The sequence below is a fragment of the Megalobrama amblycephala genome, linkage group LG9, assembly GCF_018812025.1.
Source record: "Megalobrama amblycephala isolate DHTTF-2021 linkage group LG9, ASM1881202v1, whole genome shotgun sequence".
Classification (NCBI taxonomy): domain Eukaryota; kingdom Metazoa; phylum Chordata; class Actinopteri; order Cypriniformes; family Xenocyprididae; genus Megalobrama; species Megalobrama amblycephala.
The window spans coordinates 32,172,464-32,190,488 of record NC_063052.1 but is presented as its reverse complement, the minus strand read 5'-3'; the positions used below and the strand labels follow the sequence as shown (position 1 = coordinate 32,190,488).

General features: G+C 36.9%; 1 protein-coding gene across 1 annotated transcript in view; it reads left to right on the top strand.

Annotated features, from left to right (window-relative positions):
• LOC125275690 (protein SGT1 homolog) overlaps positions 1–18,025 on the top strand; it is a 49,154-nt gene that overhangs the window by 26,959 nt on the left and 4,170 nt on the right. The window contains exon 3 of the mRNA XM_048202873.1: positions 11,305–11,395. Coding sequence (XP_048058830.1) covers positions 11,305–11,395 — 91 coding nt within the window. The remainder of the gene's footprint in view (positions 1–11,304; positions 11,396–18,025) is intronic.

Below are 18,025 nucleotides of genomic sequence, written 5' to 3'. Positions count from 1 at the left end.
TCTTTGTGAGGTTTGGTTAGTGGTGTCTAAAATGCATCTTTACGCACAACTGCCAGCCTGCATGGAGAGCTTCTTGAGACTCCAGAGGCACCAGCAGCTTCAAATACCTGTTTGCTGCTCAACGCTGGCTTTTTTTATAGCTGCCCTTTTAATACAATAAATTTTTTTGACAGGAACTTTCCTCAATAAGCCTTTATCTGACCGAGTTCTGCTGTGCTCTAAATCACTCACAAATCTTATGATAATTCGATAATCTCCATTCATTTTCACACAATATTAGTTGTTTTCATGTCTTTTGTACAACATTCCACCATTTCATGCTTTTCATCTTCATTAAGATCTTTCTTCCTCTCCATATTGCATGAGAACTTGCTTAATAATGTGGAACAACCTCTAAGTAGGGTTTCCATAGATCTGGCAAATTATTTTGTCTGAGATTGATACCAGTTATCTAAAAAGACATGGATAAATAAACAAACAAACATTTTCTTAGAAAAACTAAAATCTGAATGTTTATTGTACAGAAATCTTACTGATTTGTCTCTTGCATAATAATTTGGAACGCAGTGTAATTGGATTGACGGCTCAACCAGATTGAAAAACGTTCATGTAAACACCTTAATCGATCCAATTGAGCTCGATCTGAATGAAATTTCGATCGGATTGGAAGGGGGTGGTTTATTCCTGTTGCCTGTGCAGTGCAATGTTGACACGCATTACGCAGTGCGCAAGTTCACGTTCACGTCTTTAGTTGCCAACAGGCAGTGACGTATGTATCCCTTCGTCACAATATTGGAAATCTTTCCATTTTAAAACAAGGGGAGCTAATGGATATCACAAAAGAAGCAATGTGCAAACTTTGCGCAAGAGTTATGCCGGTGAAAAAGTCTCAACCTCGGTCAGTATTCACTACAGAAAATGAAAGTAAAAGTGACGTAGCTGTCTGACGCTGCATTAATGGAACATATGTGACCCGTCACGGAAACCAGGGACACAAGTCGGCAGCACAACTCTTGAGCAAAATGAGAAAGAAGCATTTTTTTTCAAAATTGGTGATTTTCGTGTTTTTGCAGAATCTGTTAGTTGAGATCATGAAGAAGCCTTTCCGTGTTCGAGATAGCAGTATTGGTATATTTAAAAGCGTACATTTTGAGGTCGAAATCGGCTTGTTTTTCTGAGATTCTAGCACGCAGTAGGGGTGTGTCATGTCTGTGTGTATTTCCATACTGGGAAGCGTGGCTACTTACTATGCAGCGCTCTGGCCGGCTCTAGCTGATATCAAAATTCAATGAAGAACCGTGGCCGTTACACCGAAAATGTTTTGAAGTACTTCTTCGACAAGCCGGATGCTTATGAACAAGCGCTCACTGATTCTGAAAACGATCTGAGCGACGATGAAAGCGGCATAATAAGACATTACCTCTCTGGAGTCGGGTAACGCGCCGGCGCATTTTGCAGGATTTTTTTCACATTGCAGCAAAACAGACTTAAAATACTCCGTCATTTTTTGTCAAGAGACATAAGTAATATATCAATTGAAACTATAGAATGTCTTCTTTTATTTGTGTACACTCAGAGTAAAAACACAATGTTGTGCTTTTTGTAAAATAAAGAAAACTAACATGATGCGTGATCTCTCGTCTCCCTCTGAACGAAGTCCAATCTGATAGTTCTCAGAAAATGAACTGTAACTTAGTGAATACTAATCATAAAAAAATTATACTTATGTCTGAAAAAACATTGAAATGTCAAGTTTTAAAACGTGTAAGTCAAATCGAAAACAAACCTTCTGTGTTTATGTAATCTTTATGAAAAGAGAGCCATGTCAGAAGTCCGTGATTCAGCTCATTATCCGCTAATGCGGCCACGCCCACGGAGGGAGCGCTATTCAGACGCAAATTCAGAGGCAATGCATGCATTCATCGTCTCAATCGTGTAGCTATTTATTGTCTTAAAGTGTTTTGAATAGCCATAGTTAGCGATCTCTGGCCTCTGTTAGTCCAGTTATTTCCTGGATTGCCTATTCTTCTTTAACAGGCTTCTCAGGTGAGAACATTTCATTTCATGATTAAAGTGACCAAAATGATCACGGTTATCACAGAATCCTGTTCAAAAAGTCAATTCACCAAGTTTTATGTGGAAAACCAGCAAATAAAAAATAAAATTAGCATCAATATGTACTTTTTCTTTACATAAACATTAAAATAATAACATTAAAAATGATGGGCAGATTTTAAAGGAGTGTCTTGCAACATGTTATCTACAATGCACAAGTTCAAAAAGAGTTTTGACAAAAAAGTCACATATTTCAGCCTCTAAATCATTTTTATAAAAGTCAAAAAAGATAAATTACTGACATTTACAATGCACATTAACCTTTATTATTAATAGTATGCGGTCCATGCAGCTTTACAGGGGGTATGGCTTATCTAAATGAGATGTAAATGAGCCCTATTGTCACTCCCAGCAGGTGAGAACAGGTGAGAACTGCAACTTTAGAGGCGTTTTTCTCCCTATAGAGCTTTCTTGATTGCCTACCTTCAAATGGCCACAACTTCTCCAAATATTATCAGATTTCCATGTGTCACACATCGTTGGAAAGCTCGGAGACTGCACTTTCAGAATCTGTGAATAACTCAAAATGCCCCAAAACGACTTGTGTCCCTACTTTCCGTGACTGGTCACATATTCTCTCGGAGACAAATTTCAACATAATATGCTGATAACGGTATATAACTGTCTTAATTTATTCCATTATTTCTCTTGTGGCCGTACATATAGTGAAACAAATGAGAATAGTATTTTGGGGTAAAAAATTTTTTTTTTTTTTTTTTTTTTTTTTTAAGGTGGTGCTTGAAGTACAGCTGTGCTTAATTTTCATTGATGACTGCGGTGTTAGGAAATATTATAGCCTACACTCTTAATCATTTTAATTATAGGCCTATAATACATTGTATAATAGACCTCAAAAAATGTTTAAAACATTTTCAAAGATAGCCTAGCTAATAGCCTAATCTTTTATTATCCTTACAGCATGCATAATATTATTTAATAATAAAAGAAGCTAAACCTAATAGTTATAATAATAGACTAGAAGAATGTAACATGCCTACATTAATTGGAAATACCAAATCCTCTTAATATTGCCAAGATTTGATGCTTTTGACAATATCTCTGGCTATCGTCGATACATGATCATCGTCTGTTGATGCAACCCAGGTTACCACAAGTGTGATTGATATGACGTCACACGCAGACCGCGTGCGCAAGTTTTTATCAGAATGTATATAAAACCCATATAAACGGATATATGAATCCGATTACAATGTTTAGAGTACATGTAAACAGATCTGCAATCGAATTGATGAAAATTGGTGCATGTAAACATAGCCATTGAGGAGTGTTTACATCACAGTGTAAAACATGACTTTTCTTGTTGTCTGCAGGTGACACTATGATTAACTGAGGAGTAGTAGTAGTAGTAGTAGTAGTAGTAGTAGTAGTAGTAGTAGTAGTAGAAGTAGATGTCTTCAGGCCAGGATGTTTGTGAAGTTTGAGGCAGAATGGACCTTGTATGCCCGAGTTACAGCAATTTCCTGTTTCATGGCGAAATATCGAACTTTGTCAGGCTGCCACGGACACGCCCTTCAGCGAAAACTCAAGATCTTCACAATTTAACGTCACAGAGGCCTTTAGATTAGACTGACCAAATATGATATATTGATCTGATTGAAGCTCTAGGAGGAGTTCGTTAAAATTCAATGTCTGGAATTGGCAAAAACAGCAAAAAAATTTTAGAGAAAATTCAAAATATCTCACTACTTGTTGGGTTTTCAGATTTTGCACCCAGGGACATTTATGTAGGTTTTGGACTGTTACATGTCTCTAACGAATTTCATACCTGTACATGAAACGTATCACAAAGGGCGCTTAATTGAAGTTTTGTAGTTGCTCGGGCCTTAATGGGTGGAAAAAAATCAACAAATTTACAAATGAAGCAATTTTTTTATATAACTATTGATTTTTATTTGTGAACTCCATTAGAAATTAAACCATTCAGGTCAGTTTACACAACACAAGCTGAACACATACAGTAACCATGTCAGTATAGACAACACGTCAGCCCCATTGAACACATGAGGGGCAGAGTTTTACTGTGTGTGTATTGCATATGTACTTCTTGCACTTGATGCACATTGTTTTATATTGTGGTTCCTTATCACAACTGATCAAGATGGCCAAATGATTCGCTGCTCTGAGGGCCTTGCAATTGATTTTGGAAGAGGGAGAAGCTTTTGATGTAGAGGAAAAGGTTTCAGAATGTAAGGATCACATTTCTGAAAATTCAAAGTCTGAGAGTGACTTTTTAAAGAAGAGGATGAGATTGAGCATCAGCTCAAAAGATGACTTGATGTCCTGCATATGAGTAACTGCCATCTGTGTTGGCCCTGGTTGCATCCTTATCACAATGGCAGCCATGCAGTGGTGGCTTATTTCTTGGGCAAGACCATTTAATTTCACCATTTTTTTGACATCCATATTTCTTCACTTGCAAGCTTGCTGACGGGCTTGTTCTGGTCCTGGAGCTGGCTGCTGACAGGCTGGTCCTGTGGCTCGTCTTCATTTGGGAACTAGCTGATGCTCAATCTCATCCTCTTCTTCAAAGTCATTCATTCATTATTTATTATTTATTTATAAAGCAAATTTAAAAACAACCCAAGGTTGACCAAAGTGCTGTACAGATGCTCAAATAAAAATAAAAATTACAATCTGTAAAGCAACAAACAAAACTAAAACAATACATTAGAAACCCACACTAAGAAAATGTTTTATGTTTTGATTTAACCCCTTAAAGGGGACCTATTATGCCCCCTTTTACAAGACGTAAAAAGTCTCTGTCCCCAGAGTGTGTATGTGAAGTTTTAGCTCAAAATACCCCACAGATAATTTTTTGCCACTTTTTTGGGGTGAGCAAAAACACGCCATTTCAGTGTGTGCCCTTTAAATGCAAAAGAGCTGGTGCGCTCAGCCTAAGAGTGCGGAGCTTCAAGAGCTCATTCTCCGGTGTCAGGAGTCAGTCAGGATGCACTATAATGTCAGAAACTGCGAATATATGTTGCATGGGCATAGAACAGATATAGTTTAGTTTAATTACGGTTATAACTTATATTGTCGTCTTGTTTTTATCCACTATATTAGTACAAGCCTGTTTACCGATGAGTTTTATAACGGTTATTGTACTTCACACAAAATATGAAGCGTCTGTTTTCACTCTAGAAAATCATAGTAAGAGCTTAATAAAATACAGTGCAAGTGTGCATTAAAATATTATCCAGAAACTCTGTCTCCCTTGCATTATCATCAACATACATAGCGAAATACACAGAAACACTTGTTACAACTAACAGTAAACAAATATATAAAGACCTTATGCCTTTTCGGGTGGTGCTTAATAAACTCGTAAACTTTATATCCATAAATCAACTCCGATGAACTAATAAAGTGCTCTCACCTTCATTAGTATCACTCTGGAGACTATAAGCTGTATCATGAACAGTTTGTACTGATCCATCCATGAGTAACAAATTTTTAGCACAACCTCTGTTTTGTATTGTCCCTTTGTATTGACATTCGTTCACAAAGTCCGGTGTGAATTGATTCGCACAGATTAAACGAATTTCAGTAGAATTAAGGGAGCATTTTCTTTGAAGAAAAAATTAATCCACCTCGTCTTCAGCGGCTCAGATTTAGGGAGTAAATGGAGAGAGCTATGTGGATTCATCTATACAGCTACAGAACACCTAAAACACTTTGGAAACATTCTTGTCAGTGCAGCAATGGCGGACTGTGTACAACTCGCTGTGAACACGCTCGGGGCAGTTCTATGTTAAAACGGCATGATAACGGCATAAGTATCATTTTAACCCATTTTGTTCAACTCTTAACGAGTGCTGAGTCATCACTCTAAAACGGAGAGTACTGCCCGCGGACGCCACCTAGCTATAAAATAATTCATAATCATATTTTTCAAAACTCCTGCCTAGATAATCTCAAATTAGGTGTCATTTGAAAGCTTAGAGTCTGACCTTTACAATGAATGTAGCCAATTTTATTAACTCCTACGTACTGCTGAGTTATTTGCTGAAAAATAATAATAAAAAAAATCATCATTTTTTTTATGTACTCCAATGTGTCAAAAGCATCATACAGCTCAGATAATCATGTGTTATATGCCACTTGAAAGGTCTCACGGAGTAGAATACAAGAAGTATAATTGTTTTGGGCTTTGACTAAACTTGAATGACTTTGACTAAACTTGAGTGAGTGTACGTGAAGCCCCGCAAGACCCATATGTAAATAATAAACCAATGCAGCAGTTATGTCACGTTTTCGCTCGTAACATCAAGAAACATGCTCTGTGGAAAATTCCACAAGATTCTCAGCAGATTCTCAAGATTAAAATGAGTCCAACATCGGCATAATCCAATAAGCCAATCACAAGTTATTGCTCACGCAATTACGACACACAAAACCCAACAGGTGCACAGATGTTAACTAAAGCTAAAGTGTAGCTATCACTTGGCCTTTTAGCTTATAACTTCATAAATCATACATAGATTGTAGAAAATGGCACATCATTACTTAGAGTGCATTCTCCTGATTGAAAAGATCTACATAATCCAATAAGCCGATCAATCACGAGTTACTCCATGTGACCTAGATTTTTCACACATGGAGTAATATAAGAACTTAAGTCGCCAAGGTCCAGATCACCAAAGTCATAAAAATCACTTGTATCAAACAGTACTACTTCAGTTTTATTCTCATTTAAGGCCAAACAATTGTGTGCAAGCCATAATTTCACTTCCTGTAAACACGCTAACAGAACCTCCATGGAGCTTGAATCATTAGTTCAATAGAATCATAGTCACTGTCAGACTCTGAATTTTCAGAAATGTGATCCTCACATTCTGAAACCTCTTCCTCTACATCATCTAAAGTTTCTCTCTTCCAAAATCAGTTGCAAGCAGTGCTTAAAAACGAAGAAAAAATTAAATCGTTCCACTCCAAGCAGAATCAGTATTTTAACGTTTCTGTTCTAGCATTCCTTTGTATTATAAATGTTCTGAAACCGGTTTGATTAGAAAAAATAACGGTTAATAACGTTATTTTTATTTTATTCTTTATTTTTGCATGTAGCCTACTTAAAATTATTATTATTTATTAAACAAAGAGAGCGTATTTGCCGTCTTAGCCAATAGGCATACAATTAGGCTACCTTTACAACAAGATTCTGTCCAAATGTAAAAATATTAAACGAAAGAAAAAACAATAAATTAAATAAATTAAAGTATTTTTCAAAATATTTTAATGTTTGCTGCATGGTTAAAAATACCGACGCTATTCCTGAGAGGAAAAAAAGTTAAGTCGCATAGGCCTATACGTCGCATTTTATTATTACATTCAGAAATAATGATAATAAAGTTATCGGTAAATAAAGTAAAATGTTTACAAATAGCCTAGCCTACATAGCTTTGTTTATAATGTTTGTAAACATAAATTATGAACAAAACTGTCCTATATTATTTTACCTATCCACTTAGCCTATACTCCACAACAAAACCTCTAAAGTTAACAGTTGGACGAATAAAAAAAATTATCTTTTCTTTTTTTAACGCCATTCCAGCTTCTATTGCTATATTCAAGGCGAGAAACAGGTTTATTTATTGGAAATAAAACTAAGATGCATAACGATTTAAAGGGTTAGTTCACCCAAAAATGAAAATTATGTCATTAATGACTCACCCTCATGTCGTTCCAAACCCGTAAGACCTCCGTTCATCGACGAAACACAGTTAAAGATATTTTAGATTTAGTCCGAGAGCTTTCTGTCCCTCCATTTGAAAATGTATGTACGGTAGACTGTCCATGTCCAGAAAGGTAATAAAAATATCATCAAAGTAGTCCATGTGACATCAGTGGGTTAGTTAGAAGTTTTTGAAGCATCAAAAATACATTTTGGTCCAAAAATAACAAAAACTACCACTTTATTCAGCATTGTATTCTCTTCCGGGTCTGTTGTCAATCCGGGTTCACGACTCCACAGTGATGCTGCTGATGTAAGACGCTGCTGACGTGTTATCCGGTGCGCCCGAGCTTTGTTTACAGTCTGAGGGAGACGCACGCTGTATTCAAGCTATTCTACATTGTTTGTATTTTGGTATTGCTATATTTTTTTAAAATGGTGCGTAAGTGTGCATGTCGCGGATGTCCTAATCGCCAAAAACAATGACGTAAAAGTGCATTACCAATGCCGACAGATAAAAGGATTCAATGGAATCAATTCAATGGAATCAATTCAATGGAATCAATTCCGGAAGAGAATACAATGCTGAATAAAGTCGTAGTTTTTGTTATTTTTGGACCAAAATGTATTTGATGCTTCAAAAACTTCTTTGATGACGTTTTTATTACCTTTCTGGACATGGACAGTCTACCATACACACATTTTCAGTGGAGGGACAGAAAGCTCTCGGACTAAATCTAAAATATCTTAAACTGTGTTCCGAAGATGAACGGAGGTCTTACGGGTTTGGAACGACATGAGGGTGAGTCATTAATGACATAATTTTCATTTTTGGGTGAACTAACCCTTTAATTTAAAGTGAATCTGTAGCCTACCTTTCTCATTCGGCACGAATCCAACTGTTTTCATTTTCGAGACTAATGCTATAATTTATTATATGAGCTTTGTACTTCACTCGTATTATCGACGTAAAAAACATCATCCTTCACATATAACAACACAGTCAGGCAGTGGTCACGGGTGGTAAACGGCAGATTGTAGTACAGAATTGAATTGAGCAGTGTAACGTTTGGTTGATTGTATTTTATTTTAATATTTAACAGCTGCGATAGTAAGCAATGCAAGAATTTGTGTGTGTGTGTGTGTGTGTGTGTGTGTGTGTGTGCGCGTGTGTGTGTGCGCGTGTGGCGCCGGCGTGACCACTGTTGTTTTCCTTCTATAAGACAGTAAACTGTCTCCGTAATTTATGGTCATACAGGTAAAATTAAGAGATCGATCATACATTTACAAAAGACACTCAAATAATGAAAACAAACAGAATGTCTGTTTCTTTTCCTAGATCTTTGGACTGCGCCACAATGAACCACTTGCGTTTTGTTAATCTGTAGACCTAATTTTTTAGCCTATAGGCCTAAATATTCCCTTTTATTTTATGTGTTATGTAGGTAGGCCTAGTTTTCTCCGTTCACAGAAGCGCTGCAGATGCGTGATGTGATGTTGAAAATAGTACTATCCTGCAATTTGTGGTGGTTTCAAAATGCACAACAAGCTGCATATTACTTGACATTCATTTTCACTTAAATGTAGGCCTAATACTTGATAGTTGGTGACATATCTTTGGAAAAACGAATGCCAGGGCATTGCCATTCTGACTTACCTAACCTATGATGACTTGACAGTTGAGCCTGAGCGCGTCAGCACGGGCATTTCACTCACTGTAGAGCCTGAGCGCATTTCACTCGTTGGATGCGTCAGCATCACATTTGCATAGGCTGTACTATTTGAATTCGTGATTGGTTGACTGCCAAATCAAAATATTAAACGGAACGATAAAATAATGTTATTAACTGGTTAATGGCCATTTCAAATTAGCGATTCTGTTCAGAACTATTAAATTTGATTTCGTTTCCGTTTCTGGTTACGTTCCGGTCAAAATTTCGTTCGTTTCCGTTTTTTGTTTTCGTTCCTTGAAACGGTTCAGAGCCCTGGTTGCAAGGCCCTGTGAGCAGCGAATCTTTTGGCCATCTTTATCAGTTGTGATAAGGAACCACACTGGTGTCAAAAGCTATATTTATTGTGTCCTGCCCCCAATTTGCAGCTGGTATAGAGTATGAGAAAATAAAGATCGGTTACCGCAAGACAGAGGGTAAAATGTGTGGGAACGTGAGAGCTGACTTGCAACAATGTTGCAACCTTGTGCGGGAACGGCAGGGGCAGAAACACAAAAATCACTTACACTCACACAGTCACTCACACACACTAACACACACACATGCACACACACATACTAACAGCAGGCCTGGACAAGAGGAGGACAGATACCCCTTTTCCACCAAGGCAGTTTGAGTGCTGGTTCAGAGCCAGAGCCTAGTTTCAAATCAGTTCTTTGTCTTTCAACACCCAAAGCTCCAGCTCTGACCCAGGAAAAGCGGTTCGTATGTAGCACCAAAACATTGCTGGTCAAGAAGTAAGAACCGCTTGCGTTAGGGGCTGGGATCGGGGTTACCGTTACCAACAAGACGGACATAAACCACCATTTTTGAAATGGCAGCTAATAGCAGCTCGATTGTAATCTCTGTCTATACAAATTACGGCGAGCTGCATGAACGTGTTGGATTCGCCGTGTTTGAATGCCGATGTAGGTTTACAAAGCCATGAGCATCAATAGTATCACGTGTGCCGTTGTTGATGGAAGGCTTGTTTGAAATGCATCAGTGCTGCGCAGACTGATTGGCGTATGACAAAGTACTGCATTTGGAGGTCATACGACTCCTTATGTTTTTAAATCACTCTCGTGGTACTTTGATGTCATATGCCAATCGGTCTGCGCAGTGCAGTGTTTGTGTTTGGTGTTGCCACGCTAGCATTGCTGGGAAAAATTAAAATTATACAGTGACGTAAGACCTGGCTCTGTGGTGGCACTCTAGCCCATGGAAAGGCAAACCAGTTCTTAGAAGGCTTGGCAGTTGAACAAACCCCAAACCGGCAATAGCAGTAGCTCTGAACTAGCACCCGATTCATGCTGGTGGAAAAGGGGTAAGAGTGAAGGTACACAGTACCTACAATTTCCACACTCTTATTAGCCCTGGGTCCAGTCGACCCGAACATTGTTTATGTAATATAAATGTGTAAGGGGGTTGTAAGTGTGTTGAAATTAATGAATAGAATAGAATATATCTAGGCTAGAACAAGGTTTAATCTGGCCTACAATCTAACTTTAACTACTGTATGTGAATTGAATGTGCATTGGTTCCATTCAGAATGAGAAAATTAGAGGAGAGTGAGGGACTGCTGATAAAGCAGATTGAGGCTGGTGTGAGATGGAAGTGGAGCTGGAGCTGGCTGAAGCTTGAGGAAGCTATGGACATTAAACACATCATTATTATACATGTATCCTTTAATACTACCAGTCACAATCTCAGACAAAATAATTGTGGGTCAATGTTTTTGTGTATATAGTTTATCTAATAATAATGTTTATGTGTCTTGTTTTATAGGAGCTAAATGAGGAATTGGGGAAGAAAGCTGATCATGCTGAATGGCTCTGTCAGCGGGCCTATGCTTATATACTATTGAAAGAGTACACTAGTAAGCACTCCTTTACTTGTCCATTTTTTTTTATTTGCATGCTACTGAAAGACTACAGCATTAAGCACTCAATTACCTATATACTATTGGCATGTGCCATGTAGAATTTTCTAAAATCTTTAACGTTACTCAAATAGCCTATTGATGATTAGGGCTGGGTATTGACCTAGGTTCATCAAATGATTCAGATTTAGGGCTGTCGCGGTTAAGGATTTCCCCTTGTGGTATTTTTGAGTGGCTCAATAGCGCGACGTGGTTTTACCGCAATATACATGTGTATATAAGGCCCTATAATTTCCGCGATCACGGAATCGCGGAATACGTTCATAAAAACGGAATTTACTATATAACGCGGAATGCCACGAAATTTGACAAATTTTTGATGAATGAATTAAAAGCAGGTCAGTACATGTAAATTAAATCGCGATATAGACTAGTGACTGAATATTAAACCGCAAAAAGACTATTTAAACATGAATCCTGCATATCTGTGTGCCTCTGAAATGAATGATGCGGAAGCGCAGTTTCATTTACCTCACACCGCCTCACAGACAATCGCGCAGGCGCACGCACACTGAAGCACGTGCGACGCTCGCGGTGTTTTCGGCCTTTGTCGCCTCACTATATGAACCAGTGCCCAAGGAAGTCGACCGGAAGTTGAAGTCGGCCGCGTGCCGCCATCTTGTAGCAGAACTTCACTTGCGTTAGCATCCCATTGACTCCCATTCATTTTGGCGTCACTTTGACAGCGAATAACTTTACATCTGAGGCGTTTAAAGACTCCATTTGTCCATTATTTATTTCTAAAGATACACGACAATGTATAAAGGGCTCCATTACCTTCTATGTTACATTATGGCCCCGTAGAAACAGTTTTTGTAAAAATAGGCTAACGATTGCGTCATAACCACTCGACTCTCTGTCGCACAGTAGAGAAATTACCGTACAGACAGGAGGAGAAGCTCGCAGGCAATAGTATGCATTAACTTAATATGGCGTACTGGCGTTACATTTTAAAATACTATACAAAAAAATTAATCAGAATACTTACTCCTGCTCACTCACGCCAAAGAACTCCCCGCGCAAGCTCGCCGTCTCTGCAAGATTAACGATGGCAGTTTGCACGCACAGCTACTAGAAGATTTACATCTGTCAGACAGGTTGCTGACGTCATCAAGCTTAGTTTGAGTCTGTGCGTCAGAAACGGAAGTGCTAAAAATCGCTAAAAATGGGCTTCACTTGTCTCAATTGAGTTCCAATGGGGTCGCTGTGTCCATTTCTTTTACTGTCTATGATATGAACGCACGAATTCATCTCCAGAGCTGCTCTGAAAGTCACTTCATCAGCATTTAACCGCTTCATTTGAGAAAACTACCATCATAAACACAGAGAAACTCAAAGCTCTAGGCAAACCGTCAAAATAAAAGTTCGATTTAACTTGACAGAAACATATTACTGTTGTAGCCTACAGTAGAATTTAGATAAATTAATTTAATAATAAATTATTAAAATATATTTTAAACAATAATCTCAGTGTTTCTTCCATGTTTTAATTTTAATAGTAAAGCTCTGTTGTGCAGCACATTGTTTGACAAAAAGTTTAATTTCATGATTAAAAGATAAATTAAATGGTATGCGTTCATTTGATTGCCAGAAAAATTTAAATACACAACAGAACTGCTGAAGAAAAAAAAAATCATAAAAATATATTTTTTTAATTAATTAATATTGTTGTTTTTAAGAATTCAATTAATTAGACATGCTTTTTGATTATTAAAATGGAATTAAACCGTTAAAATGGAATCCAGAAAACAGAATTTGGTAAAAATAAAATTTGAGGGGAAAGAATAAAACGTAGGGCCCTAAAAAAAAATGTAATTTTTATTGGACAAGATTCATTATTTCAATAAATTAGACATGCTTTTTGATTTCTAAAATTTAATTTAACCATTAAAATGGAGTCAAAAAATAAATAAAATGGAAAAAAACGGAATCCAGAAAAATTAAAACGGAAAAAAATAAAACTGATTTTATAGGGCCCTATATATACACACACACACACACACACACACACACATATATATATATATATATATATATATATATATATATATATATATATATATATATATATATATATATATATATATATATATATATATATATATATATCCTCCTGGGACCCAGGAATAGACTTCTGTCCTCTGTAGTGGACATTATATTTTAGTGGTTTTTTCTGACATCATACATGTCACAGTTTTAAGTCTGGATGTCCTGTAAAGAGCACATTCAGGGCTTTGCAGAGATACCAGATTTTTAGAGGTTTCCCCATTACAACAACAACTTCTTGGTCTTTAAATATGACTAAAAAAATGAAAATTAGCACTCTTATGGAAATATGATAATATTTTGTGATTATTTAAATCGGATTAATTTTCAAATTGTTTATTATAAATCAACATCTCAGGAAAATGTTATGGGGTTTCAAATCAAAATATGACTTTCTGTTATGAAACAGAACATTGATTTCATACATGTCCACTGTAGAGGACACCGGGACTTAAATCATGTTTATCAGGCATTTCAGGAGACACAAGTGAATAGGGAAAGAAATTATATATCAATATTCCTATTAATTATTAGATATTATTATGAAAATGTTTTATATATATATATATATATATATATATATATATATATATATATATATATATATATATATATATATATATATATATATATATCTGTGTAACATGGTCATATTCAATGACGAAACTAAATAGTGTTGAAACAGGAAGTAACAGAAGAGAATGTCAAAATAAGGGTCTACATAACAGAACATAAACCTGACAGTAAGATCGTAGGGCTATTGTTATATGTATTATAGTTAGTTCCGATCTTCAAATCTGACTAAACGAGAGACTTTCTGCTGATATATCATGAGTATAAGCAGAACCACTCATCTCTATGCGTTCCAGATGTCAGTCAGTGCAGTTACATTGTTGCGCCACAAGGTGGTGGCAAGGGACTGTCTTTGAGTCTTTAAACCATTCATTCAACTGCACGTTCAAAAACGCTGATTAATTTAAAGAGTGATGTAATGAAACAAGCTGTTGAAATCACTTTAACTTTGAGCGCCACTTTATAAGGCTCAGCTGACCAGTAATGCACGTGCTCAGTCAATCTTGCTCACATTCAGTGTTTAGGCTTGTTTAGTGCAAATCTACAGAGCCTCTGTACAAATTACCATGGTACACATTATGCCATCATTATTAACTTATTTAATTTAAGTGTAAAATGAGAAGGACATACCTTTCAAAAAATAATAAACATGCAAATATCTCGGTTGCTGCGGTTAATATACCTGGGTGGCCCGCCCAAGTAAAGTCTATGTGTGGGAAGCACTGCTTATAATCTTAGTCACTGAATCATTGATTCGTTCAAAAAGCTGATTTATTCAGTAAGGAAACACTGCTGTGTGTTGCTCAGAAATGCAGTTATAGTGCTGTGGTTATGTTTTGAACCATTTTCGCTGGCAAAATAGAGCAAACATGGGCAATATGGTGTCTAAAATGCATTTTAACTTGTTTATTAAATGTAAAATCAATGTCGCGTTTATCATGCTGATATCTGGTGAAAAACTGTACTCTTCGTGTAACATTTAATTATCTATATTAAGATATAGACTAAATCTTGCAGTGACAGCATGTGCTCTCTCTGTGTGAGGTATAAACTTGATAATGTCTCGATAAATTACGATGATATCGCAGACGATATTTATCGAATACCCCTAGCTGTGACTGCTCTTTCCTAGCCTCCTCAATAAATAAATCATATTTTTATAATTGTCTATTTATATAAGAGACATTTCAATTACTGACTAATAACCTTTTCTTTGCCATTAAAGTGAAATTACTGAACCTAAACATAGGAGCCTGGTTAAAAAAAAAAAAATGCTAATTTCAAAGAACATGTCAGATGAGGTGCATTCCATTCGACCGTAAGTGGACTGCGAAGTGGACTTCACAGGGTATTTCACCATCTTAAGTGAGATTCCATTCCGAAGGGAGCGAACATGTTCAGTTCGAAGGGCACTGCGAACGGCATAGGGAATAAGGGAACATCGATCACTTCACAGGAAATAGAGAGGTAAAAGAGTTTAACGGTTCTCTGGTTTTGAGTATTCATACATTTTATACGAACGAAAGTATGAATGGTTATGGCGATGAGTGTTACATTTGTATATTTTATTGTATGAATAGGCATGACAAAGTAAAAGTGTTGAAAAGCAGCTAAGGCTCTATCATTTTTATTTTATTTTATTTTATTTTATTTTATTTTATTTTATTTTATTTTACGTTACCTCAGGAGTGTTTGTGCGGCTGCGCGTGGAAAAGAAAGCGCACGAGACCATGGAAGAATACATACAGTTAACCAAATGAGAATTTATTTTCATATGGCATGACAGTTACAGCTTCAAATCTGTTAAGAGTCAATTTTAAATTCGAAAGTAAATTAAAATATCTATTTATTTATTTATTTATGTTATCAATCTCTGTGACACTGTCGTTGACTTTCTTTGATGACGTTTGCAGGGCGTTCCAAATGAACGATTATTGTCAGCGAAGTCCACTTCAACTGATATACTGTGCTTAGGGAGTAGGGAGCAGTGAACACTGCGTAGGGACCCTATCGAATGGAACGCAGCTATGGACTTTATGACCACTGACAGGTGAAGTGTATAACACTGATTATCTCTTCATCACGGCACCTGTTAGTGGTTGGGATGTATTAGGCAGCAAGGGAACATTTTGTCCTCAAAGTTGATGTGTTACAAGCAGGAAAAATGGGCAAGCATAAGGAGAATATATTATGTTACAAGTTAAATTCCATGTTAAATTCCAACACATACCACTTAGGCAAACGTTTAACACATTTGGAATTAAAAAAAAAAACTATAGGCTAATACAGCCATGAAGGTCAAATTATGAGTAAGAAATGATTGATTAATTGCTTAGCAGGGTCTTCAGGCTATGCAGTCTGTTAGTTCACCTCGCCTCCTGAGTCATTCTTTCTTTTTTGTCACATATTTATCAAGTCTGTTCCCCAGAAAGATTAGTTCACCTCTCGTGTCTTCAGGTTTGAGTCGTTAGTTCCGTCGTCAGTGTCTGATCTGGGCCGTGACTGACAGCCCCATATGCAATTGCAGTACGTTACTAGTAAATGGAAACGGAAATGATTAGTTCACCTCTCGAGTATTTCGTACGTTCATCCCGTCACAGCCTCATAGTCTGAATGCAGAAACAGAAAAGATTAGTTCATCTCTCAAGCCTTCAGATTCGGGTCTGAGTCATTCATTCTTTTTTCACGTGACCGCTTCCCGATTTCACTGTCTCGCAACAAATACATTACAAATACATTACATTTGTATTAATGCGCTGCGTTGTCACTAAAACTTAGCATTTGGATGTGTTTTTAAGCATTGCGGTTTAAAACAAGTGATTTTAAGCCTATGAATTGCAGTCAGCAGTGAAAGACAACTCATTTCAGACTTTTACACCTTCAGAGGTCTAGTGAAGCCCATGCTTTGACGGGTCAGGGCTGTTTTGGCAGCAAAATGGGTACCAACATGTTATGCCTGATATGTATATGTTAGGGCTGGACGATTATGACCTAAAATCAAAACCTCGATTAATTGAACATTTTACCTCGATTACGATTAATGAACGATTATTTTATTTCTGATTTTTTTTTTTTTTTTGCCCTCATAGTTCACTGACAAGGTTTGTACTGTAAATAGCCTATGATTGACTATTAAGGTGGGATATTTTTTTTCCTGTTGAAAGAGTGATCTGACATCATAGCTCACTATCAGCAGTTATTTTATCTATGGTTTGTAACATTTCTTACAGGTTTCTGCTCGTTGTAAATCAGATAAAGATAAATTAGCACAGTACCAGTAGTGATTGCGTGTGTGAATTAGTCATACCGTCTCTCTATTAATTGTGAAGCTGTGGGTTGTAAATAGTTCCTTCAAAAATAGAAAAAATAGATGCTATAACTTTTGAGTTTCTAAGCTATTTTAGTGATAAATCACAGGACAGCGCTGACAACAAGTTTCTGCGTTCCTCTGTGTGCGCGCGATCTTCACGTTTTGCGCAGCTGTTTGTATGAGTGTTCGTGCCACATGCAGCTGCGCGAGCGCGGCATAGATATAATTATGTATATATCTATGCGAGCGCGGTAGCTCGATATAATAATACACATCCGATCGTCTAATCGCTTTAATGTCCAAACCATAAAACAAATACAACTGACAAATTTTAGTGAAGACGCAAGGCTCACCGCTCGCGCGCATGTGTTGAACCGGCGTTCACCTCCGTGTTTTGCTTTTATGCCACTGACTGGATGGGGCGGAGTCACGTGGCTACACACGCAGTTATGTTTTTAAGGGGGAAGTATTAACAGGATTAAAAAAACGAAATAACCGACATGGGAAAATTACGTCGGTTAGAGGTTCTGAATTTCGGTTTCGATTACTTTTCGATTAATCGTCCAGCCCTAGTATATGTGTATTAATATAATATAATATAATGTAATATAAATGTGTATATAAAGCGTAAAGCAATA